We start from the raw sequence: 26,812 nt of genomic DNA on the forward strand, positions 1-26,812 counted from the left end.
ATATTATTATTATTATTATTATTATTATTATTATTGTTATTAATAATAATAATAATAATAATAATAATAATAATAATAATATAATATTGTTTATTGTTAATCTCATATCACACAGCCACCACAACAGTCATGTTTTTTTTACTGAACATTTTCTGTTGGTTTTGGGCCTGAAAGAGAAGTTAAATTTCATAAAATATGAAAGAAAGAAACTGACATAAATATTCCTCTTGCATTTATTTCAGGAGTGCTCCAAGAGGGCCAACAATGGGAAGTTCACATTGAGCGACCTGCTGGTCGTCCCAATGCAGAGAGTCCTCAAGTATCATCTGCTTCTTCAGGTAGAGAGACGCGCAGAGATTCTACATAATGTTCTGTTTTCATTCTTTGATGTTATCTTAAAATCAGCAAAGTGAACTTGCAGGCGTTCCCACCCAAGCATATTAAAATCCACTAGATGGCGACATTTTCCACATGTTTGCTTTACTCCACAATGTCTGAGCAGATCCAGACTTCACAAAACACATCTATTGTATTTAGTCAAGTCCCTGACAGTGACAGTCTTCCATCCATCATCTACCGCGTGCTGTGCCAATCTCAGCTGACATAGGGCGATAGGCGGTGTACGCCTCGGACAGTTCACCAGTCCATCGCAGGGGCACACACACACATAGAGACAAACTACCATTCACTCTCACATTCAATCACTTTATATCCGGAGAACCTGGATAAAAGCCACACACACACGGGGAGAACATGCAAACTCCATGCAGAAAGGCCCTTGTTCCAACCTGTGGTTTAAATTAGTCAAGACAAATACAAGATTTATGTATTAATGTATAATGTATTAAAAAATGTAACATTAGATTTTCGACATGTTTTGTATAGCACGGTGTAGAATGATCACTTCCCCCCTCTCGATCCTCAGAGTTTTGGGACAGAGTCTCCCTCGGTTCGTATGAATGACGGGTCAGAGTGGAGCTGGTTGGGCAGAGCAGGACAATGACTAGAGACTGGTTTGAAACTGTTGTGGAAGGGAAAGGGCCTGTGTGGTGGTGATCCTGAGTGAGCTTAGCCACTTCACCTCACTTCCTCCCTGAGGAGACACTTAAGTGGCAAAAAAGAGAGGAAAGGGAAAGAGGTAGAGGTGAAGTGGAAGTTAAGTGAGAGTGGCTGTGGCTTTCAGCACATAGACAAATAGTCAATCTCTTCATTTTGTGATGTTATTAAAACCTAAAGTGATTCCACCCATCATAGATATTAAACAGCTGTATTAAAGAGACTACATGTCATCGTAACTATGATTACATGACACTGCAGTAGTAATTAAATAGTCTAAATGACTCAAATTTGTATATTTTTGTCTCCTTTACTGACTGTTGTTTTGATGCTAATGAGACTTCCACTGGAGACTTTGGACAGATTTCATCAACAGATTGGTTCCTCAGTGCAGGTTACTTTTCCAAATACACTCCCATGTGTTCATTAATCAGAGAGAACGAGAACATAATTCCTCAACTTCTGTGTTTGGTTATGAAAATGTATTCAGGAGAAATAGAAATCATATGTTTGTCTTTTTAACTTTGTTACGTTTGGTCGTCTCAACACTGAAGGACAGGATGATGCTTCAATAAATGAACCAAAACAGTTTCAAACAGGTGGATGCAAGTAGAACGAAAAAAAGAAAACATCAACAAGAAGTGTTAACCCAGTTCTGAATGTTATTCATTTCATTTTATTTTATATTTGTTAGATTTTTTTTGTACACACCAATAGCATGAAACTCAGAAGGAAAAGGAATAGTAAAACATGTCAGGAGACATCAAGAAGCCACAGACGAAAAGAAAGAAACAAAAAGGAAAAATTAGATAACTAAAAGTAAAAACAAATTATTATTATTATTGTTATTTAAACATTTCTAACAATGACAATCTCTTGGCTACTTGAACTTTAGAGTTCCATATGTGTACACCATGATATCTGAGTATTGTCAATGTGTCTCCTCTGTCCTCCTCCACCAGGAGCTGGTCAAACACACTCACGATGCTGTTGAAATAAGTAACCTGAAGATCGCTCTGGATGCCATGAAGGTAAGTGCAGCAGTGCTCATGGTAAATGCTCTGTAATCGCTGCCATTTCAGCTCGTTACTGGTGGAAGGCTAATTTATGCTCTGCCACGAGCAACTTCCATCACATGGGAAAAAAATCATTCATGTTTCACCACTACAGATCAAAACGTTATTTAAACCTAATTTTCATCACCCAAGTGCTGAACTGAGTGCTGAATGTGACAGGAATACAGGAAATGCATAGACTGTGGCTGTAATATTTCAACGACAGGAGCACAGAAAATATACGACGACAGTTTTGATTCATACCAACACTGGGAACATGACCCCGTTGACCTGAGTCTCTCTGAAATCACATCGTTCTATGTGTAGTTCTGTGTTTAAAAAGACAGATGCAATTAAATAATGGTGTCTGAAATGCACACTGTCTCATTACTCATTCAATTAGTCACGAGAAGGAAAGGAAACTTTTCATTGCTGTTAATCTAGATTAACACATTTCAACACGTGAGATTACTCTGGAATCTATTGACATCGCCCTAGTTGTTAGAGATGTTAATCTCCAACATTTAGCACGGTAATATTTAACAGAGGAGTCTGGTGTATGTAGCAACAGCGCTGGTGAAATGAGCCGAATCACAACCCATTCAGCCAGATTTCTGTCTGTACTCTGGTCGTTGCTCGTCAAAGTTTGCGTCATTTATAAACCAACATCACGTCACTTTCGTGCAGCTGTGCTATGATGACTGCGACCGCGGTGAGGAGGTTCTATGAAGCCATGGAAATCAACGTCCCTGATACCAAACTGTGTAGAATAGAGCCGAGCAGTGCTAGGACTTTATAATGGAAAAGCGTCATTTAGTGTGTTGAAGTTTAATTTACAGCAGCAGTTTATATACAAACACTCAATAAACAATGTGTGTGTGTGTGTGTGTGTGTGTGTGTGTCCAGGACTTGGCTCAGTATGTCAACGAGATGAAGCGAGATAATGAGACACTGAGGGAGATCGACCAGTACCAGAGGTCTATCGAAAACTTGGTAAGTCAGAAAAATCTTTCTTTAACACTAACAAAGACTGTTACTGTACAAACGTCAGGAAGCCATGTTGTTTTTCTGTCGTAATTCATCAGTTGCCATTGCAACCCATTGACTCTTTGCACTATTGCAAATGTTTCCTTCTCCTTTTTTTTAGAAAAAAGAACAAGAAATTTCTTGAATATGATCATAAATATAAAGTTAAACCTGAGGTTTAGAAACTCTGCTGACATGAAATTAATCTTGTTGATGATTAATCATTTAACAGCTATTTAGGTGATAAATGAACCATTTTAGTAAAAGGACTAAACTTCCACTTGCACATTTCTTGCCTTTCTTTGTCATAAATTGAAACTGTTTGACTTTTTGAATATGTAGGGACAAAACAAGCTTTTTGCATTGTGAGAGTTGAATAGACTTTTTCCAAATTCCACACATTATAGGGAACATCTAACTGAACAGCAACATCTGGCTACAGCAGATCCAGTCTAATAAATGAATTCTTACTTCATTAAAACACCATATTCAGCATATGCCTCTGACAGTGTCGCTTCAGGCAAAAAACATATAATAGATGCATCATGCAACACATGACAAAGTTTGGTAATGAGAAAGTAGAACAGGATGAGATAAGGTTGATCATTTAATAGAAACAGAAGCAGAATATGGGCAATATGAGAGCTTCTCAGGCCATAAGGATTCCCTTAAGTGAATGTCATTTGTCATAACAAGGTACAACAAGAGCCTGAGGAATCTGCATCAGTTTGGTGTGTGAGTGACACGTGATGGAGGTAGAGCTGCTGTAAACCACTCTGAATCAATCTCTCATTTCATGTCAATATAGAAGCAAAAAATACTCAAGACTAACACTGGGAGAAGGTCTAGATATCAGAAATTTGACATGACAAAACACTATATGTTGCACATGAGCTTTTGTGGTGTCCATATTTTATTTTAAAACCGTTTATTTTGTGTTTCTTGCAGAATCAACCTCTCATCAGCTTTGGGCGTCCAAAAGGAGACGGAGAGGTGCGCGTGTTCTCCAGCATTGACAGGAGGAAACTAGACAGGTGGCTCTGCTTCACTTTCATTGTCAAATAGAATGTTAAATCAATAAAATGTCTTATTAAGTCACCGTTACTATATCATTATTCAGGCCAGATATAGGGGGTTATTTCACAGTCATCAGTGAATGCATGGGTAACATTGAATCTAAATGAAAAGGTCTTGCATTGTTCACTTTTACATTCACAACACATTAAATGACATTATTTACTGTACATTAAAGTATAACTTCTTTGACTGTGCAGACACATCTTTTTATTTGACGTGGCTGTCATCATTTGCAAGAGACGAGGAGACAACTATGAGATGAAGGACATCCTCGACCTCAACTACTTCAGGGTCACGGACAACCCCACCTCTGACAGAGAGAGTAAAAAGGTCAGTGAGCATTTTCATTATTTTTGTTTTATTTCCTGTAAATACAAAGAAATACCACAATGGACATGTTCCCATGTAATATTGTACATCATTTAATTGGCTACACTGCAAAAACTGCCCCAACAGAAATAAGGCAAATATTCTTACATTTATTGAAATTTCTTTCTTTCTTTTTTTTGGCTAGAATACATAAAACTAGCCTGTGATTTTAGCCACTTTCAGACTGTAATGTTCCATAAAATATTAACAAGAAAACTGGTCAAAACCTTAGATTTGGACATTTCGTACATGACCGAATTTCTTTGCTTGTGATAAATTATTAGAATGTCTTATATTAGCACTCAAACCATTGTTTTAGCGTGTTACTGGTACGCAATGGTTGGTTTCGCTGGTTTGGCTTTGTTGAAAATCAGTTTTTGCGGTGTAATAAAGAAAAATCAAAGCTTATATCTTGCAGTTTGTTGGTGCAGGGACAGTGGGGGTTTCTCTGTTGTGGAACATCCAGATTTAGAACCCTACATGGATCTGTTTTGACACCTCATACACTTTGTACCACATGCTATTTTTCACCTTGTGTGGAACGTTTGCGGGCTGTACCACGGTGAAGGGGGCTTGTTGATGTGTGCTCACAGATGGTGTCTTCTCACTCTAGTGTTGATTGCTAACCTCACAGTGACAGCTTGCCATAATGGGGTGGTTCTGTGTATGTTTCATTCTATTATTCTATTATCATCTGTAATGACTATATTGTTGTCATGGTGTATGTCTGTTTAGGTCTGTGTGGGATATTGTCATTGCAGAGAGTTGACTTTGTGACGTTATGGGCTTGATTACTCCTGGTTGTGTCTTATAAATCAACAATATTGTACTAAACATGCAATGACATAAATAGTGCTTGGAGGTGTCATTACCCTTTATTTTTATCCCGTCCATCTTCCAATGAACAGCGTCATCAATCACCAGCCACACAAAAAGGACAGAGACACATACACGAGTACTTCTTTGGAGTGAAATAAGAAAACAACATCAGAAAAAGACAGATATACACAAACATGCACACTCTGTGTATAACTACAGTATTTCCACTTTACCACACACACACACACACACTCATGCTAATATCAGGTGATGAATGTGTGCAGTCCTTCAAGGCTGCTTATAGCCATATATCATGAAACTTCACTGTGTGTGAATGTGGTGTCATCAGTGATTGAACACACGTCAGCAGAGCCCTAAAACACTCATGACTTTGCAAGCCTGGCCGATCATGCCCATTGGCAAGGCACTTCACCTGTGAGGACTGCAGGTGGCACTATACCTGAATGTGTTTCACAAGAGAAAACAAGCAAGCAAGACATATATTTTATTCTAACAGATATGCGTGCATATATGGGACATTTATAGATGGCTACAGTTGAGGTTTTTAAACTGTACAATAGAAAATAATTAAACTTGTCAAAGTAGACCTAGAATGTCTGTAACTCCAGATTTCTCCTTTAATTGTCTTGCCACATTTTTACATTTAGTGAAGCTCTGACATCATGTTTTCATGTGTCGTCCACTTATTATGATTTTTTATAGCTTCTAAAAAGAATTTCAATAGAGACGAATGACACAAGTGCCCATTAGACTATTTACCATGTGGTGTGGTCATAACTGCAAGAGTGCAAGACATTGAAATATGTGTTTCTCAAATCTAGGAATATTCCTTTAGTATTAAGAGTGCCAGTTGGGTTAAAATAAGTATTTTCCATTGCAATTGACAGGAAGGAATTGACAGTCTTCTCAGTAGTCATTTACAGTAAGTGCAAAAAACGATTAGACTGGACTTCTGTTACCTTAAAATGATTGTTTTCAGCACTTAAAGGATTCATTTATCAGGTTTGTATTTTTAGCCACGCCTCTAGTTCCATTTTTCCATTTTTTGAAGCAGAGTGTCTGCCACTTGCTGTGGATTACACAGTGTTTCTTCTTTCTCATCTTAGCGACCCTGCATGCGTTATTGATCCGCAAAAGAGATGAAAACAAACACAAACATGCAAATTCACAAAGGTTGATGCACTTTTAACTCGCTGAATGTTTATGTTCTGCAAGATGATCGTTGCAGTGTGAATCTATCCACGTGGCATTTCATATGTTCTGATGATTGCATGAGAAAATACATTTGTTTTGATGGCTGTCTCCTTCTGGACCCAAACAGTGGTGCTATGGGTTCTATGTGACTCACCAGCAGGGCTACACAGGCTATGAGCTCTTTTTCAAGACCAGAGAGCTGATGAAGAAGTGGCTGGATCAGTTTGAAATGGCCATGTAAGTACAAACAAGACTTTAAACACCACAGTCCAGGCAGATTGTGATCAACACATTAGACCAATGTGTTTGTGACAGGAAGAAGAAAATGTGTGTAGTTTTCATTTGTCTCTGTTTGCATGCATGTTGTTTCAAGGCCGAGGGAAGTGTTGACTCATGTCATGTGCTGTGTTTGATCAGGTCTTTGCTGTAACCAAGCACACACTGATGACGACAGTACGATAACACACACACACAAAAATACACAAAATACAAAGGAATCACTTTTGCTCAGTGGTTCTTTAAATATAGATGCGTTTTTTTTTTTTTTTGCATTTTGCAAGCAGATATGTACGATTGTCACTCTGATCGACTGAATGTTGTATGTGGGGATGAACAAACCGGCACCATTTGACATGTCATGTGTTCTTTTAGAGGAAACATGCTTATTTCCCCACTATAGGCTCTTGACACCGGCTCCAAACCTCAAAAAGAGAACATGGTTCCCATGGTTTGAAGAAAAGTAAAACAGCAGGGTTTTACTTTTCTTCAAACTATGGGAAATTCAGGATTTGTACATTTTGTAACTTTTTTTTTTTATTAATATTGCTCTAAATTGTCATGTAACCTTTGGGTATATATATATTTATATATATATATATGTATATATATATGTATAAAATATATAATACATAATATATAATTATGTGTTTAAGTATTATTGACTTAGAAAAGGTTTTCAACACCAAAAATGGTTAATTTCTAATAATTGTGGCTGATTAGTAAATAATAATCGACTCATTCTGATTATTAAAAAATAACAAATATTGCTCTGTACCACTGTTGTCAAGGATTTCAGACTTTTTTTCACCTCAGTCTTTAAACTGTTTTTCCAGAAGAGCCTCTTCAAAAATTGAGAATTGTACCTACAGTATGTGGAATTCATGGGAGCACTCAGTTTAAGTTTTCAACCATAAAAATGTTTTTGTGTCAGAGGCCTGTTACTGCCACACACGTCTACCGCCTCTTGTATTTGAACATATGGAGTTCAAAATGAGATTTTTCTGTGCAGATACAAGCCTTTTGATTTTATACATATGCTCATGCTGGGGATAAAATAGCTTTTATTTCATTCAGGTGGAGGAATAACCTACATGATGAAAATTACACATTTTGTGAGAACTGAAAGAAAGGTTTTCCCACTTAAATTTAATTGCCACATAGTTTTAGCAGTGAGAACAGCATGGCTGTAGAAATAGCAACGACAGAGTTGATTGATTGGTCCACCCCTTTGGTTCCGACTGAAATTTCTCAACAAGTTTTAATAATGAACACCCACACAGTTATAATGGAAACAGGCCCATTTTAGCAATTGACATCAAGAATATTTTTTATAATTATAAAATATGAGGTTTAGCACATCATTAAATAAATGACATTAAACATCATAATGATGAACTGATGGGCCAGCTCCCTCCGGATAAGACGAGAAGTCTGAGTTTGAGGCCCTGGCTTCAGTGTCAACATGTCGTCTTGTTTGCATTGAACTCACTGTATATTTTTTCCCTGCCTCTGTGTCTCAGATCAAATATCCGACCAGAAAAAGCAAACCACAACTCGCACCAGTTCAAGATGCACACGTTTGAAAGGATCACGTCCTGTAGCTTTTGTCAACTCTTGCTCAGGTATCAGTCCAGCGTTGTGTATTTCTCTTTGATAGAAATGGTGATGTTGCAGTGGAGTAAAAATGTTGCTATGTGGGACTTGATGCCTCATTGTCTTTCACCTGGAAGGTTGTGGGTTAGATCCCCAGCTCTGATATGGCACTTTTCCATGATACAGTTCTAGAACGACTCGGTTCTACTTGCCTCCTCTGAAATTTGTTTGATTCTTGTGTCAGACATTGCGCTCATGACTCTTCCGGTGACGACACTCTCTGACCAATCAGTGGCCGGCAGTCTGTTGACGTCAAGCATAAAAACCCCCAGAGTAGAATCAAGTCAAGTTACATAGTGCTACAACTGTATTATGGAAAAGCACCACTAGTCTACATGCCAATGGGCAGGACACTTACCTCTGCAGTTTGCCCCAGACAGTCAACAGTGTATGAATGTAATGATAGATGATTGATAGAAGAAGTGATGTATTAACCTGTGATTGCAAAATCGTAGCACAAAACAGCTTTGAATGGTGTTTAACGCTTGAAAAATGCCATAAAATGCAGATCCTTTGCATCTGAGCCGAGTTACAAAGAGAAGTGAGCTACGACTATCTTTGTTGTTTTTGTGTTTTATTATATGCCTACTGTCTACTGTAGATCACAATCCCTATGGCGCAATAATATTAAAAGTTGAAAGTTTTTCCTCAAACTTCACTTCAAATCTTTTATTCAAATTAAAGGCACAGAGGAGACACTGTGACCTTTTAGTTTGCAGTTAAATTTCCCCAAGGTGTTGAATGAAAATGAAGATGAAAATCACATATTAACACTACATTTTAATTGAAACAAAGACTTAGAATTGTACAATATAGACATCTTAACATCTTAGTTTTATGGCTCCAGAAAGCTGAAGGACATTTCCGGTGTCTTTTTATTCTACCCTGAGAATGACATGAGCCTGAAAATTCAAAATGTCAAAGTATTTCTCTTTAGGAGTCAGCTGTACATGACATGTATCCATGGTTTTATTGTTACAGGGGCATCTTTAATCAGGGTTATCTCTGTGTGAAATGTGGTATGGGGGCTCACAAGGAGTGTTTGGGTCGACTGGGAGTGTGTGGCAGAACAGGTGAGATGGAGATTTATTACTTTTGTTATTATTGTTATTTCTTTAAAAGCTGCTTCCTTCCTTTGAATGTTTTTTTGTTAGTATGTCATTTTAGAGTTTTATATGTGGACCCACTTTTTAAAATGATTATTGTTATTTATAGTATGAATCACAACAAGGGCACATTTTTTCATGATATAACATTTCTTTTACAAGAGATGTAATGTAGAGTTACTTTGATGAGGATGTGACATTTCATTTATTCACACACATCCACGACACATTCATGGAGGATCAACCAGGTCATTTTAGTTTTGTGCCACTCTCACGCCTTAAGATGTTTAAGTTCTGTGGATTGTTTTTGGATAAATAAAAAGACTCAATATTTCATTATTCCCTCTTAAAGAAAATGTGTTAGAAAATACATTAGACAAATGAGATGATTAGAAAACCCTTACCCTTGTCAGGACTCTGATGCTGTACCAGACAACTAAAGGCAGCTCTGGCCTTCATATTTCACATGTTTCAGTTGCAGGTACCTGTGGCTAAATAGTAAACTTGGGCATGATATTGTTGAAATTGCACTTGTATTTCTCAAGAAATGTCGGGTTGTTTATAATGTGTTTTGTGAAAAGAAAAAAGTATACAAAACTAAATGTTAAACAAAGGGAAACTTTTTTTGGAGTGCTTGTTGTTTGTAGGTTATTATGCTATATTTGACTGGTTTGGCCCACTTGGGATCAAATTGTTCTGTATTTGGCCCCTGAATGAAAATGTGTTTGACACCACTGCTCTACACTCTGAGGACCAGATGATGTTTGTACGTCAAGGTGTCACCACACACTTGTTTTGTCTCAGTCCTTCACACTGTGTCTGTTTCTCCCCTGACTGCAGATTCTGCCAGGTCAAGAACAAAGGTAAGACCTGGAGTCCGACTCCTCTTTCCCAAGCCAATACTATGACTGATGTCTTGTATAATGCAGCAGATATGACAATATTGGGCTGTTAAACAATGAAGACTGTGTGCAGTTATAGTTAATGAATGCATTTATATGTATTTGAAGCTATTTAACTAACAGGAAGGCATTGATTCAGTAAATGTTGAATAAAATAATGCATTTACATGTAAATCTAGAAGAAATCATAAACATTATATTACAATAATGGTAAAAAAATGCCTGTTTAATGTGTCCAGTTTATTGCATTCATTTTGCAGACAGTTCTAGCCCACTAATTACTTAAAAAGTCCTTCACACTGCAGAGGCTTTGTTTTACCAGACCACTAGCTCCTGCTATTGAATTGATTTATCATTCATTCATTCATTCATTCATTGTCTACCGCTTTACCCTCCACATGTGACCCAGGTGACATAGGGTGAAATGTGACAGGTTGCCAGGCCATCGCAGGGCCAACACACAGATTACAGGATAAAAAAAGCGATGCAAAGACCACTGTTGAATTGAATTGAATTGACTTTCTTCCTCCCCCAGGGGGGAAACACACATTCACCACAGCTCAGTTGTGAAAAAAGAGAATAGAATAAAAATAAGAATAAGAATAAAAAAATATATAATAAAATAAGATTAAAAAAGTGCAAAAATACAGTGCAATAGTGAGAACATTTCAAAAAAATAATAAAAAAAAAGAATTTTCCTTGCAGTTTAGCATGCAGTCATGTCTGGTTTAACTGATTACAAGGAGAACAGTCGTATAACATGAAGGATGTATCAAATGATACAAGTGCAGAAGAAGAGAAGCTATAGCTCTGAGTCATTCGGAGCCCTTTTGCAGCTCATTTGGAACTGTCCATTACAGAAATGCCAGACTAAAATGAACCCTAGTCTTATCTCTATCCTTGTCTGACACCATTTAAGCCAAAGAATGAGCTTTCTGTGGATGTAAATCCTGAAAGCTGCTTTCAGCTGGATACTTATTACTTATTACTAACTAATTTCCGCCATTGTGAAGCTTGTTACTTCCCGTGTACGTGTTGTTACAGCATGCACATTGTATTCAGGGCATCTGGACCGCTGAGCTTTCGTTAAGTTAAGAAACAAAGGGAGTGTTAAGAATGGCTGGTCTCGTGAACACAGATCTGAGGCAGAATTTTGCATGTTGGACCTTTAAGGCTCTTCATAATTCACCATATGAGCACGCTTTTAAACAGTGTCCTTCCACTTTGCTGTAAATTTAATTTGTGGCAGATAATCCATAATTAGTCAACACTATATGATACCCTGAATGGTTATGACGATAAAAAGTCTGGGAACATTTCTGTGCTTTTTAATTTTTTTACCAAATAAAGCTAAAAATCCACAGTCACAGACACTCATAAATTGTACTTTGATATCTGTATAACCTTCACAGATGACAGTTTTAAGAGTATGACTCATTCCTCGGGTTAGGCTGAACTTAGACAGGGTTTCTGTGTATATATATCATTCCCAATACCATTGTCCATTATTTATTTATTGCTTTAATTTGTAATGTGTTTCCTTTGTCATTCTTTGTGCCTTGTCTCTCTGTTAACAGGAAAACACAACACCACCAGATCCAGGTCAGTTGGCCTGACCACATGATAACTTCTGTGAAACTGTTTTCAGCAGTGATTCCCAAAGTCTGGCTCGGGGTCCACAGATGGGTAGCGGGAGATTTTTTTGGGGGCTCCAAACTAATTTGCTTAAGATTTAAATGTTTATGTTAAAAATGATGAAATGAAGTTGCAATGAATTGCAATAAGTGAATAAGTGTCTTTGTTCTGTTAAAAAAAGGAGTTGGTTGGTTGATGCCAGAGTGAAACCTGGAGCACATAGATGGTGGTTTAAAGGGTTTAAAGCTAATCTTTTGTTGTTTTCATAACCATCTCACATTCCTGATCAAATATTATACAACTTTTTCCCCTTTAGCCACAAAAACCCTGAAGATGAAATGCTCACAGACATGAATTTATCCACGTTCAAAGCAGGAAATGAGTTTCCTCTTGGCAAATGTAAGAAAAGAAGCAAAAAGCAACCTTTCCTCACCACGTGCTGTGACGCCTAAGCCCTTGACGGCATTGAGATGAATTGGAGTAGGTGGAATCATTATTAGAACAATGGCAGGAGAAATACTGGCAGCACTTCCAGCAGTCTATATGCCTCAGTCTCAACTGCTGAGCTGTGCCTTCATGATAAATCAATTTCCATAGGGGGCTTTATAAGAAAGACAGCTGTGCTTATTGTTCTCATTAAAAACATGAATGTGAGATATTCCATTCAGTGGAGGTCACCATAATAGTTTCCTGCGGCTGATTTGCAGGGGAGCTGCGTCTGAGCGGGGGCTAAATGTGTGAGTCTGGGGAGAGTAAGTGGCTGTGTCTTTTAAGTTGGCAGCAGTGTTTAGTCTTAGCCATAGCTTGATGCTTGTGGCTGTATTTGTCTGCCATGCTCAGGAGTCGCGCTGTGCCGTTCAGGAATCAAAGAAATGAACTCTGTGGTTTTCAGAACTGTGCCATTTTAATGGTTTAAACTTCACTCAACAGACTCAAAGTCACAACTGCTGGTTTATGTGCATTGATCAACATGTTTGGCACTAACAGTGAAGCAGTCTAATGTGTGCACGTATTTTTATCATGAGATGCATAATATTATTGGCATAGTATTGATATCGGCCAATATTGTCTTTTAAATAGTATTATCAGATACCGGCAAACATCACGTGTGACATGAGTATGACAATTATTATGTAGTTGGGTTGTGTTGGTTATTGGCCCAAGCACTCCAAATACATCGACAAGTCCGACATCTCCAAGTGGTTTTGTTTGCTTTTATTTATTTTACATTGAGAATGTTGTCTATGATGGTTAAAGCATTGAAAACCAATGGTTTAGCCGACCTTGTGGCTGTGACAAGACTGCAAAACTCACCAGCATTTATTCACCTCGCCATATTTGAATTTTCTGAATTAGAATTTTTGGTACTTGATTTATTCCCGTATGGAAATTCCTCCCTGCGTTTAAATCATTCCTAGAATTAGGAGCAGCAGCATATTAGGAGAATATACTAAAAAATATAAATTAAACATAAAATGCAATTTGTATGTGGTTCAGGTATAAAATATATAGTTTTATGTTAGTTCGTTATGGACCAAATGTCAACATTCAGCTCTACACATCAAGCAATAAATGTATAATATCTGCCCGAGAAATATTACTTTTCCTCAGCTTTCCCAATTTGACTCAAATATTAGCCAAAACTCATATTAGAGAAGTATGTTGATATGTTTTTGACAGGTGGATAAACGTGTAAAGGTTTGATTTTAAATATATTTGCATTCCCTTTCTGCTAGGTTTACCCAGGATGGTTGTGATCAGAGACTACACTGGCGTCCCCCACCCACAGAATGGGCCCCCACTCAGCATTCATGTGGGGGAGGTCATCGAAGTGATGTTTGCAGACCTGCACAGCTCCTGGTGGCAGGTGCGTGTCACTCAGCCCGTTCTCCTTTTATCGCAGCATCTGTGACACCATGAAATAACAACATGCCAGATTGACTCGGAGCATGCAATGTCTTTGCGGTGTCATGAGCTTAAATCAGTGCCGTGTGTCATCTCTTCTTTCCAATGCTGGATGCCCAGAAAGCAGCGATAAGACTTGACAGAAGCATTAATGGGGTGATGCCCTTAATTTATCTCCCAATGGACATTATTGTCATAAATCATTCATTGTATTGGTGGATATTTGTCACATTCTGCATCCTGACAACCATAAATATGACTTTATGATGAGGTCAGCGTCATTTAGAAATCTTAAGATGAAGATCTACTGTATATGACCTCAGTTACATTACAGACAGAGTCGTTTGTTCACTCATCAGACTGAATCCCAGCCTCACATCAGATGAGCTAACCAATTAGTGGCTTCACTTGATTGATCGAGTGTCACATAAAAACAATGAAATAGCAGGAAGTTGAGTCCCTGGAAGATGTTTTAATGGTGGTGCACAACCTCATGTACAAGCACACTTAGCAACCACCTCACGAGGTCAGCCAATGGTTGAGAGTGTCTGACCTTATCTATTTTTGAAAGGATGGCTATTTATCAGGGGTCTTGCGGCAGCCTCCCTCGCTGTTCTTCACTCTGCTTTACAGCAGTATTAAAGCCTCCTCCTCCTCCTCCTGATGCTGCTCCAATCACACTGCAGTCTTAGCCAACGGCACAGCTCGGAGTGGGTAGTTAGCCCGATTCCCTGAGCTCCATGTTTCTCCCGTTGTGACTGGGCACGAGGTGGAAGGTGAGGACATGGACGCTAGGAGGACTCTGCCTAAGCCGGTAGAGAGGCGAGTAGGATGCACTGTTGCCACTGCTGCCATGGTTACCACACATGCTGGGGAGGCGTTCAATGATAATGCACGTTCATGTTTTCTTGTCTTGTGAATAATTACACTGTAACAAGGTGACTTAAAGCTGCCTTGTGTAGGTTTTGACCACTTGTGGTGCTATAGAGCAACATTCTCATCACCAGGCTAACACACTGTGACCGATCTGTTTTCTGTCAGTGCACAAACAGTAAGAGGCAGTGACATCGGTGGAAGTGATTGCATGTCAACAACAACAACAACAACAATAATAATGCTGTCTTTACATTTCCTCCAGTACATGGAGAAATTCAGTATTTTTGTATTTTTACTGTAGGATTTTATATGTATTGTACATTTGGGCAGCCAGGTCAAGGGCTGGGTTCCCACTGATTCCCATTGCTCATTGTTATTTTGTCAATCCTAAATTGATGACATACACGGGGGCACCTCCAGTGTAAACCTCGTGCCAGTCCTAAGCCTGGATGAATGGGAGGGTTGCGTCAGGAAGGACATCTGGCATAAAAATCTCTGACAAATTAACTTAAGAAAAAAAAAAGGATGTTGTACATTTTAGTGTTTAACATCTGCTTGTAGTAATAAAAGGGAAAAAAAAACATTAGAAAGACTACAATCTAATGAATTCATTATAATAACGGTTAAAAGGACACAAAAGTATTACCAACAAGTTTGTCAGGTCTTGTGGTCACACATTGTGTTTGGTAAAAAACACAAATTCTAAAGAAACTGTGTTTGTTTAAAATGAAAGCTCCACAGGGCACCTTTAATCTTCAGTGTCCCCAGTGGCGCCAGAGGATGGAATTACAGAACATTGAGAATTCATATCCCATGTTACCCAGAAGGCAATTATCCCCCATCCCACTGGCAGAACAATACAATCAATCACTGTAATTTCATTTGATCCTTTGGCTGCTGCCTATTTATGCCAACAGAGTAATAAGTTTAATCTTTATCATACGCTTATTGAAGGCATAACAAATAGAGAGGGCCTCGCAAAAACCTTTTTGATGAAATGTTATTACACAGAATGAATCACGGAGCTGGGTAAAAGATTCGCTTTCCAATCTAGTTAGTGCCGAGACTTGCACGGCCCCGGAACGCATTTCTTACTCTAATAAAGAGGAGTGAGGAGAAAAACATCAACAGGGCAGGAAGCTCAATGAAGAGGATCCACATGCACTCAACAGTCATTGTCTTCTCAGATTGACTCAATGGACTTCAAATTGACCTTGAGCTCAGAACTTGATACTTGGTTTATCTCAAGCTTGATGTTGATCTATCACCATTTACAAGATCATGTGCACAATAGAGAATTAAGGTTATAAGCTGAAGTATCCATGAATGAATGAAGAAGCAAGTGGATGTGTGTATATATATGTACTGTATATACTGTATATATATATACATACATATATATGTATATTCGTACCAAGAGTTTGCCAAAAAATAAGAACAGTATCCCAGAAACGTACAGGCTTATTTTACTTTCTCGAAAATCATTTTTTTTGCAGTGTATGTGTGTATAAAACTCAAATAAAATATGACCCAATTGGTTTATTTGATTAAAATAGTCTTTCTACACTATTTTTTGTTTTGATTCAGTTGAAAGAATTCTGATTTTCATATCAAACTACTTGTGTTTGCTTGAGGCAGTTTAACTAAAATGCAATAGCGAGGCTTTAACGTGAACCTGAGGGCATATGGTGTTTGGATATTCAAAGAACAGATTAAGATCCATTATTTAGTGTTAAACAGGCTCTTGTTTTGATGCATCCCAAATCTTACTGCTGGCAGAGTTTGAAACATAATTAACTTGGGCTGCAAATTAGATGCACTGCTTGTTGTGTGTTAATTGCTGAGGATTTATTAAAGCTACTGTGAGGGAAGGAGAAGGAGAAGAAGAACAAGAGGGAGGTGGTACTTGCTCCTGGACAAATATAATGCGATTAACAAGCCAGTTTGGCATTGCAGGGCAAAATTCTGGGGACGAGCAAGATTGGCTTCTTTCCAAGTGATGCTGTGAGGCCTTGCCCATGTGTAAGTGTGTGTGTTTTTTCTTTTCATCAATAAGACACATTGTGTGTGCAATAACAATGCACTCAGTAGATAATTGCTACTATTGATGTCTCAGCAAAGGAATATGGTGCTTTTTCAATTTCAGTTCTTTTTCTGCTTTTCTGTAGAAGACTGATTCTAGCCATTAGATGTGGCTTGAATATCACCTGACCACAAATGACCTCTACCCCCTCTGCATCGACTCCATTAAAACACATAATAACCACAATTCTTTCCCATGTCAGGTTCCAAAACCTGTGGATTACTCTGCCCAGCTCTGGTAAGTGACAAAAACAAATCACTCTAGATTACTAACAATATCCGCAAGTCATATGTTCTGTATTTTATTGCCTCATATCAGCGGTTCTTATCCTAATAGTCAGGAAGAGTGATAGCAGTGTAAAGTGCAGTGGTTGTTTATGCGTGTTTCAGGTTTGCTGGACCGATGGAAAGATACCAGGCTGAGGTGGAACTTCTGGACCGAGAAAACAGCACCTATCTAGTTCGACACAGAAGTAAAGAGAGCACGGAGTATGCCATAAGTATAAAGTAAGTGATACGGAGGCTTCAATCTCCAAATCCACCATTTTTATTCATCACTTTATCCCGAACTGTGAAATAAACAAAGCACATACACCCCACACAAAACACCTTTGTTGTGAGAAACAGGTGTAATAAGAATAACAAGAGTGTAAAAAGAAAGAATTTGACACACCGGCAGAACATCATGTGGAGATGTTACTGTACTGCACAGATGTCAGCAAAGAACAGGAAGTTGTAATGACTTTAAATCATAATTAGTCTGCAAATGAAGATTGAGAAATGTTTATGTCTCAAAGTTGATGTTGGTAATGTAAATGGCGGAGGACAGACTTTACCTTAAAGGGCAAATTTAAACTTTAAATTTGAGTAATAGTGATGGTCTGCACTCGGGGTGTTGGAGGTTAAGCAGCTCACGGTGAACCTATTTAGTCACAGGTGAATCAGATGGATTAATTACTTGGGTGGTGGAGAGATGACACGGTTTTTACCGCTAACACGCCTCAGTTAGATTATCCTTCACCTCATGTTGCAATAATGAGATTTGAAACGTTTGCATAATATCGATAATAAATGGGAACGTTACCTGGAGAGTAAAGCCGCTGTGGACTTCAAGTTATTTTGAACATGATCTTGTCCCCGTCCAGCCGAGAGGCTGACAATGGTAATACTGTTTTTTTCTGGGTTTTTAAAGATATCTTTCTCAATCTTGTTTCAGAAAAAAACAATATTCCCAGTCCTGTTAGATGTTTCAAAAGCATTAAAACGGGCGGCTGAGGTAAACCAATAAAGAACTTTTCCATTGTGACAGTCACACTGTGTAAATAAACTGCACATATTGAGAACGTACGAGACTTGGTGTTAAATTAATAAACACAAAGTTCAAACTAAACATCAAAGATATTTATGGACATCTGCAGATAAATAACTTGGAGTCTAAGGTTTTATACTTTTATACATATTTTTGTTTAAAGGTAACCACTGACCATTTTGTGAAAATAATTACCTTTATATAGTTGTACAGATCAAATGTGCTCTTTGATGTTAATGGTCAAGAAATGTGTGGTTAAACGGTTGTTTGAATAAAGATAAATTATCTTAAATTAGATAAAGCCTGTATCCCAATTTACACCAATAAACAAATGGTAGATACTTCACTGTGTGATTATGACACATTTTGGCAAATTAAAAATGAGTCAGAGTGCTAAAATTAACTTTTAACGGTACAATGACAACATGATTAACGAAGGATTTTGTTAATAAGTTGTCAGACATTGTCTTGAATGAGATGACATTTAAAAACTTTGAAAAAAGGCCAAATAAATGTTCCAGAAAAACAATCACAGACTCTTGCTTTTTATCAGAAGTTTCAGGCAAATATGTGTTACTGTTATATACAAACATTGGCAGCTCAGTTGTGTTACCTCAGAACAGGAGATACTTTAGATTTTTATTTACCCTGGATAACTGTATTTAGCTTTTAACTACTTAGAAGTCCCCCCGAGCAGTTCCTGTGTGGTGATTAAGCTGTTGTTGTGTTCAGTCATATTCAACACCCCTGTGTGTGTATATATTCTGTACGGTGAATGCAGTTCTTTGCAGCATTTGTAAAAGAATAATTTAGTACCATCCATTCATTTTCTACTGCTTTACGCTCCACATGAGGGTCTCAGAGGCTGGATCAAATCCCAACTGACACTGGGTGCACCCTTGACAGGTCACCAGTCCATCACAGTTCAAAAATACATAGACAAACAACCATTCACTCTCACAATCCCAACTCACCTTCAATTAACCTAATCCCGAATTTTGCATGTTGTCTTCGGCCTGTTGGATGAAGCCAGAGTACAAGCAGAGAACCCACGCACACACACTGGGAGAACATGTAAACGGAGCTTGGTCAAATCAGGATTCCAACTGGTGACCTTTGTTGTGAGGCAACAATTCTAGCACAAATACTATTGTGTGCAAACACCATGTAGTTCTTCGTTTTTCTGCAAAAGTCGAATTAGGCTGGAAAATGACACACCTTTTAGCTTCTTGAAAAATGTTTGTGGCACTTAAAGTTCCAGGCACCAGAACTACCATTTAATCCCTGATCGCTGTGGTGAAAACTCTCATAGTTCCAGGTTTGGTCACCTGTTTCTGCAGTGGAAACATGCCTATAGTGAAAGCAAGGGTTAGGCAGTTTCTCCATCATAACAAGATTACAGGAAATGATCTATTCCAGCTTTAACATCAATGAAATGTTGGTGATTAAAACTGCAGGACAGAAAGATTGGGAAAGCCTGCAGTTCATTTAAATTTCCTCTGATGGTCTCACTCAGTCCATGATTATCTCAACTGGATGCATCGTGGGGGATCTTGCAGCATCTTAGTATTCTGCTTAGGCATATGTTCAAACGTATTTGCTTCCATCGGTGCAAAAAATACCCAACAAAAACAATCATTCCCCTTAGACCTGAGTAAATGTCTGCTTTATCTGGAAGCTGAGTGCTCTGTGTCCCTTTATCATAACACAATTCATCCCATTCATTACACTTGTTAATATCTTTCAGGCTACATCAGAGTACTGAGTCCTTCTGACCAGGCTTGATGGCTCCAGAAGATTAGAATGATTAAGTGCACACTCCGAAATGGTGTTTGGACAGTATGACTATGAAGACAGTGACACACCATTCCAGCCCATTTGGTTCAGTGGACTCACACCACCCCTCGTTCAAAGCGCTGATGTACGGGGCCACTTTCTGAAGACAACCAATCCTAATTGCCTGTCTCACTGCTTAAGATCATTATCAGGACAGGCATTTGAGATAATGGAGCTTCATAACAGCGAGCTCCCGCTAATCAACTGCAACCGTCTGATGTCAAATGCTACGAGTGGTCACACTGCGTGTGTGCTGGATGGTGTTTGTGCGTGTGCAATCTTGGGAGCCTGTAGCAGGAAAGACAGACTGAAGCCTGCACCTGTCTTCATGTGTTATGCATCATATAAATTCAACACAAATCAATAATGTATTAGTCCCCATATATTCATTATGTATCAGTGAATTTGCAACATGACCATATTCTCCTCATCCGTTATATATCACACTGGGAGATTTACCGTGCAGATCTATCTCCAGTGTATCTTGCACATCACCATATGGAACACATGCAATGTACAGTTCCTGTGCTTGCACATCAGTGTACATGTATTCTCAATGTCGGCCTGCGCTACTTTTCATCAAAGTACTTAGCCTGATCTGTTCTCTAGTGCCATATGTTTATTTAATCACTTAATTATTTAATCAGGTCTTCAGGATACACTCAATTGTACAGTGTCTTTTGATATGTGGATCTGATGTTTTTCTGTGTTGGGTTAAGTGAGCACACTAAGTGCTTTATTTCTGGCAAGAGTTTGGTCAGGAAAATCTTTTGCGTGACAAGAAATATTCAAAAAGAGAAAGAAACTCCTACAAAGCATGTACCTCATGTCCATAGTCAGATGTGGATTCATAAAAATGCCAGAAAGGTTCAAAATGATATGGATTATTATATGGTAAATATATAATATGGTATAGTTGATAAATTAATCTTAAAAGCATATTATCTGATGCAAGCAGGAAAAAACCCAAGGTTTACAAAGTTGCTTGAATCAGCAGCAGTAACTGACAGTCGGCACATACAGACCTTCGTGACGATTCACTGTAGAGACTGGATTGATGTGGAACCATGTATACTTGATTAGCAGCCCATGTCTTATTCATCCTCCACAGGTTCAACGATAAAATCAGGCACATTAAGATTCAGACCAAGGATGGCTGCTTTTACATCGCTGAGAGTCGGCTGTTCAAGACGCTGCTGGTAAAGGCTTTAACTTTGTATGGATTTTTGTGCCCCATAAACTGCTGTTGCATTAATGAGTATAATCATTTTGACATCACACTACTTACAGAGCACTCTCTTGAGATAGAGCACAGCATGCAAGTGAACATATAGCGTTTGTTTTGAAACTTGTATTTTTATTAAAATACCATTTGTCAAAGCAAATGTTACAAAGTGCTTAACAACACATACAAAACAGCTGATTAAATAAGCGTCGAGACGGTAAGAATAACTGTAATGACCGTCAAGAAGAAACAAAACTGCAGGATTTTGGTAACATGGTCACATCAACACATCAACACATGTATGATAATAGTAAAATCTAGTAAGATACTACTACATTACACGATTTCCTGCCTCAACATATGATTCCCATTGTCACAGAATTGGACCTGGAAGGAAACAACAAGCTGTAACTGATCACATTCAGGCTCAGAAAAAGTTAGATCCGTTATTATGGGGTCAGTCAAGTTGAACTTTTAAAGTAATGCAATTTTAAATGGAACTCCCTAATGTAAGAAGACCCACTGCAATGATGATAAAACATGTGTAATGTGGTCCTTAATCATAATACCCATATAAAAGCTGAATCAGTTGTAGACATGACAGTCTCTGTGAATAATGGCAGGAGTAATAGCGATGTAAGAGTCGAGTCAGGAAAAGATGAAAACATAAATGGCCTCCAAGTAAGTCAATCCACTCTTTGATTTCAGTTAGGACGTTTTGCATGTGGAGATATATGGATCATTTTGAGTGATAGGGTAGTACAACATACCTGGGTATCGTCTGCATCAGAGACACAATGGGACATTATTGTGAAAAAATAAGTGGACTCAGAATAGAACCTTGTGGCACTCCAAAGATATTGAGTGCAGAGGATAAAGAGGATCCACTAAGCAGAAGATAGTTTTTAAAGCCCCAGTTCACAACCTCTTGACTGTATCGAGGAAACGGACGTATAGAAAATACACAAGCACATTGGCAAATAGTCAGACAGCTCTTCAGGGAGCACTTGATTGCTGTTTGCATATTTTGAATATCGATCAATCATGTTTGTGAGAAACTAGAATCACGATTGTGATGAAAAAGCGATTGTAAATTCCTTCTGAACATTTTTAGTTTATCTTTAGAAGTAGAATCCACTTCTTAAACATGATGTGTGCTTCTTGATGTTGTCAGCCATAGCACTGCTGTATGAAGTTGTTTCACTTTACTCGCACTTTGTGCTTCTTCCGCCTCGTCTGCTCAGTCATCAGACAGAGTTATGTGGAGCTGTTGGGCTTAATTAGCTTTGTGTGAATGAAACAGATACTAACCACTTTATCACATGGTAATGATGAGTAGAGGCTTAAATCTATTGTTTTAAAAACAGCATTGATGTCAGGAATAAGTGGAATTGAGCACGGCCCTGTAATATAGCCATGCTTTATTTGTACATTTGCATTTACTGTCACACAGTCACAGTGACATGTTGGGAGCAACTGTTCTTTTATTTTATGACATTAACATGAGTCTGTTTCTATTTAATACAACTAAAATGAACAGATGAAATGTTCTCTTACCTAGTGCTGACGACATTTGTGTTGTTAACCATTTCAACGATGCATTTTCTCACAATGACACTCATTTTTCCAGGCTCTGGTTTTTACTCCTGTGCTTGTTTTACACAGGACTTGGTGGAGTATTACAAGCAGCACTCACTGAAGGAAGGTTTCAGCAGTCTTGACACCACTCTCCAGGTCCCCTACAGGGAACTGACCAATGGAACCATGCCAATGGCCATTACCAAAGCTGGCAGTGGTGAGTCTCCACAATTATTCAGCTTCTCTCCCGGAGACAGTTTGTCAGGACAAAATGCAACCAGTGCAGATCCCATCTTTGAATCCAGTTATAAATCAAGGTTGAGTGTTTATTTTGACCTGTTTGGAGAGGAGTGTGTCTTTCAGGCAAAATAAGGAGCATTTTGTCCTGGGAAGGTTAGAAAGGCTTGTATAACGTCTTCACATAACCAGAACAGTTGATGGAGATGTACATTTCTCAGGTTATCACAGAGATTCAGTAAAGGATTATCTCACTTCCACAGACCTGTTATAATCAGACCAGCTATTTCGTTGTACCTGATCCTTAAAATGCCATAGTTAATGTTCCAGTATCATGCCAATGCAAAAAATAGCGAGGATGTTAAAACTGTGTCTTAGTGCAGCATAATGACCTATCATCATTTTCTGTGGAACATCACAGGGTGGAAAACAGCAGCAGTTACCCTGAGATACTCTTAATACAATTGTCCCACACATAATACAGGGAAATTGAACTTTCTAGCACATAATGACATTCAAAATTACATAAGCTACATATAAATAAGATGAAAAGTAATATATAATTATCATTATGGACATAATATAGTTATTGAGAAAATATTGAGTTTGGTTTTCATGTGCTAGTAGGTAAATTTAGACAGAATCAGACGTGTGGAGCTTAGGTACCCTTCACAAAAACATATTCATCCCACAGATGTTTAAATATGTCAATCATTTCTTAATCTGGGCACCAAAGGTCACTTTCATATGTGATCTGCAGCCATTCTGAACGCATTCAAGACTGCAATGCATTTTTAATGTCTAGAAATGTCTAGAAAAGATATTATGTGTACACATAGCATAGTCATATCAGGTATTAAAGAAAGAGACACACACTATAAAGGAAAAATATGGGGTAAGAGACATAAAGGGAGAGCACAAGACAAAAAGACAGAGACAGTGAATGAAAGAAAAAAGAAGGAGCCGTGGCATCTCGCCAGGCTTGGCAGAGAGGTCTCCGTTAGGGCCCAATGCCCCAGGCAAGCACCAGGAGCCCGCTGCTCCAAAACGTCACACTCAGCACGCTGCTCCGCTTCGAGATGGCTTCACAATTTTCCTGACAGGACACAACATTTCACTTGAGCTGGCAGTAGGGAAAACTGTGTGACAGCCGCCTGCTGACACACACCTGAGGGACACCGCTGGTCCAACAGAGGGACGGCGCCGGTTTTCACAAAACTGGGAAAAGTTTGCAAATATGATTCGACATAAAAGAGCAAGAAGCAGCTGGAGGTAAAGTGTCTTAACTGAAAGAGAGGTGTAGGTGTAAACAACCACAGCCGCCATAGCAGCAGCCGAACGCTGGAACAAAGTCAAAGTTAGCCCTTTGTGTCTGTTTGGATGTGAAATTCTGCTGCCTCCTTGTCCCCCTGCCTCTTTTGGCAGCATCAGTCTCCCCAGCACATCAGGCTTCAAAGCTCTGCAAGAGGTATGCTTGTGCATCTCTGCCATTCATCGCACTTCCTTCTGTGAGAAAGCCTTGACAGAGCCGCCGCTGCTGCCTCAGTGCATTCTGGGATAGATTATTATTGCCTTAAGTAGTCCACCCCCATAGAACGACTTAGTGTGGGCACCTCATTCTCTGCCTGCTTAAAGACAGATGTCATTCCAAAACAATAAAAGCAACACAAACGCACACACACACACACACACACACACACACACACACACAATGTGTTGAATCTCAAAACATCTCTACTAAAGAAAACACACAATGGAAGACTGAGCAAACAACTTCAAAATGCTGAACAATTTAAACAAAAACACACACACACCAAAAACTCTGGAGTCATTTGTTTGGGGGAAAAAAACTCATCCAGCATCTTTAATTAAGTCTGACTGAGAGAAATACGTCTGTGTGCGATAGAGATAATTTAAGAGATTGTTCATTGTCTGACAGGGGAATGATGTTTGTGGCTGAGCTTTGATGCAGCAGGATATATTATCCTGTTTTCCTAAATTGATTGTGGTTACTATAAATGGAGAGTTTTCAAATGCAATCTGAAAAATATTAGTCAATTTATCAGACAGATATGGAAAAATGTACTGGCTGTTTCACAATACTCGTATATAAGAGTCATTGTAATCCTGTGTGTGTGTACGGTATATGTTTGTGTGTATACTGTCTGAGTTTCCTGTGACAGGGCGAATAGTTATTTATCTTTTTCAGACACACACTGACCTGTATATACGTATCCCTGTGGGTAGAGGAAGGAGGTATGGAACCATGCTGTTGTGTTTACAGGAGCCGCTTTCCTCAGTATGTGTTGCCTGCTGCCTCAGATGGTTTTTCACATGGGAACAGAAATCATTGTCTCTGCAGCATGATATCCAAGGCATGATGCTGTGCATGGACGTTTATCGCTGCTTCATCTCACCTGGTCTGAAGCCTGAAAGCTTATCTTGTGATATTCGTATACGTAATGACTCGAAAAGGCTATAGAGTTACACAAGCTGCCCCATGTTAGAAATTGTAAAAGGTGGAGGGATTTGCTTCAATTCAATTCAATTCAATTCAATTCAATTCAATTCAATTCAATTCAATTCAATTCAATTCAATTCAATTCAATTCAATGCAAAAAAGAGAGAAATAGTGTATACATCAAAGATATTGAGTGTTGGAATGGAGGATGCAAAGAGTCAGTGAGTCAATCTGTATGAGGTCGAGTGGTTCATGTCCATCAGATTGTGTGTGTGTGTGTGTGTGTGTGTGTGTGTGTGTGTACAGTCTATGTGTAAGATAACATGATTAATCATCAGATTAATTCACTGTTGCTCCCTCTGACTTTTCTTTCCCATCTGTCTTCACTTTCGCTCTCTTTCTTTGACTTTGCCAACTTTTCCTCACTTTTGCTCTGTCTCTCTCTAAAACTCTCTTTCTGTCAAACTTGTGTTTACTTATGTTCTCTCTCTCTCTCTCTCTCTCTCTCTCACTCTCTCTGCTCCCACTACGGCCTGAACCCCCCTCCCATTACACGCTTGGTTTCTCTGTAGTTCCTCCTGGCAGCTGCAGCTTTGTTCCTCCCTCCTCCTCGCCTTTCTGGTCAGGTACAGGTAGAGCTTTTCTACTCTCTTTGCTGTGTGTGTGACCACATTTTCCAGGTTTGTTATTTTTTTGTCTCTGTAAAACAAACCTACTTTAATGTTACTGCTTTATGTAATATCTGTCACTTATTAAATATTAAAACACAGGAATTAAATTGTAACCAATAATGCTCAGTGGTTCAGCTGATTTAAAGGGGGCAAACACATTTGGTTTCACTTGTTAATGAACCAAAATAAATATGAGCACAATAATAATATTTAAACTGAGGCCTTTTATCCCTTCTCTAAGTTGTGACTGAAAGGTTAGTAGTGGCATGAACTACTAACTACTAAGGAAAAGTCAACACTTCAGAAGCAGAGTTTTCATTATGCTGACATGGCTGCAGAGCAGTGTAATCATCTACGGTCTGCACACGTGTGTGTGTGTGTTTATGTATATTGAACATGCACGTATGTATCTGTGAAGGTGGGACGTGCCTGTGCGTGCA

At 38.6% G+C, this 26,812-nt stretch overlaps 1 protein-coding gene across 5 annotated transcripts in view; it reads left to right on the forward strand.

Annotated features, from left to right (window-relative positions):
• LOC122781817 (guanine nucleotide exchange factor VAV3-like) overlaps positions 1 to 26,812 on the forward strand; it is a 45,398-nt gene that overhangs the window by 14,495 nt on the left and 4,091 nt on the right. For 3 of the 5 annotated variants that reach the window (XM_044045874.1, XM_044045857.1, XM_044045865.1), the window contains exons 10-26: positions 243 to 338; positions 2,019 to 2,087; positions 3,018 to 3,104; positions 4,086 to 4,171; positions 4,412 to 4,544; positions 6,745 to 6,854; positions 8,417 to 8,518; positions 9,531 to 9,622; positions 10,496 to 10,518; positions 12,135 to 12,159; positions 13,929 to 14,059; positions 16,930 to 16,995; positions 17,259 to 17,293; positions 17,446 to 17,562; positions 21,312 to 21,399; positions 23,091 to 23,220; positions 26,274 to 26,327. In XM_044045874.1, the coding sequence (XP_043901809.1) occupies positions 243 to 338; positions 2,019 to 2,087; positions 3,018 to 3,104; positions 4,086 to 4,171; positions 4,412 to 4,544; positions 6,745 to 6,854; positions 8,417 to 8,518; positions 9,531 to 9,622; positions 10,496 to 10,518; positions 12,135 to 12,159; positions 13,929 to 14,059; positions 16,930 to 16,995; positions 17,259 to 17,293; positions 17,446 to 17,562; positions 21,312 to 21,399; positions 23,091 to 23,220; positions 26,274 to 26,327 (1,444 nt within the window). The remainder of the gene's footprint in view (positions 1 to 242; positions 339 to 2,018; positions 2,088 to 3,017; positions 3,105 to 4,085; positions 4,172 to 4,411; positions 4,545 to 6,744; positions 6,855 to 8,416; positions 8,519 to 9,530; positions 9,623 to 10,495; positions 10,519 to 12,134; positions 12,160 to 13,928; positions 14,060 to 16,929; positions 16,996 to 17,258; positions 17,294 to 17,445; positions 17,563 to 21,311; positions 21,400 to 23,090; positions 23,221 to 26,273; positions 26,328 to 26,812) is intronic. The other 2 variants (XM_044045894.1, XM_044045884.1) reach the window with 1 other exon arrangement.

The sequence above is a fragment of the Solea senegalensis genome, linkage group LG1, assembly GCF_019176455.1.
Source record: "Solea senegalensis isolate Sse05_10M linkage group LG1, IFAPA_SoseM_1, whole genome shotgun sequence".
In the NCBI taxonomy this organism is placed as follows: domain Eukaryota; kingdom Metazoa; phylum Chordata; class Actinopteri; order Pleuronectiformes; family Soleidae; genus Solea; species Solea senegalensis.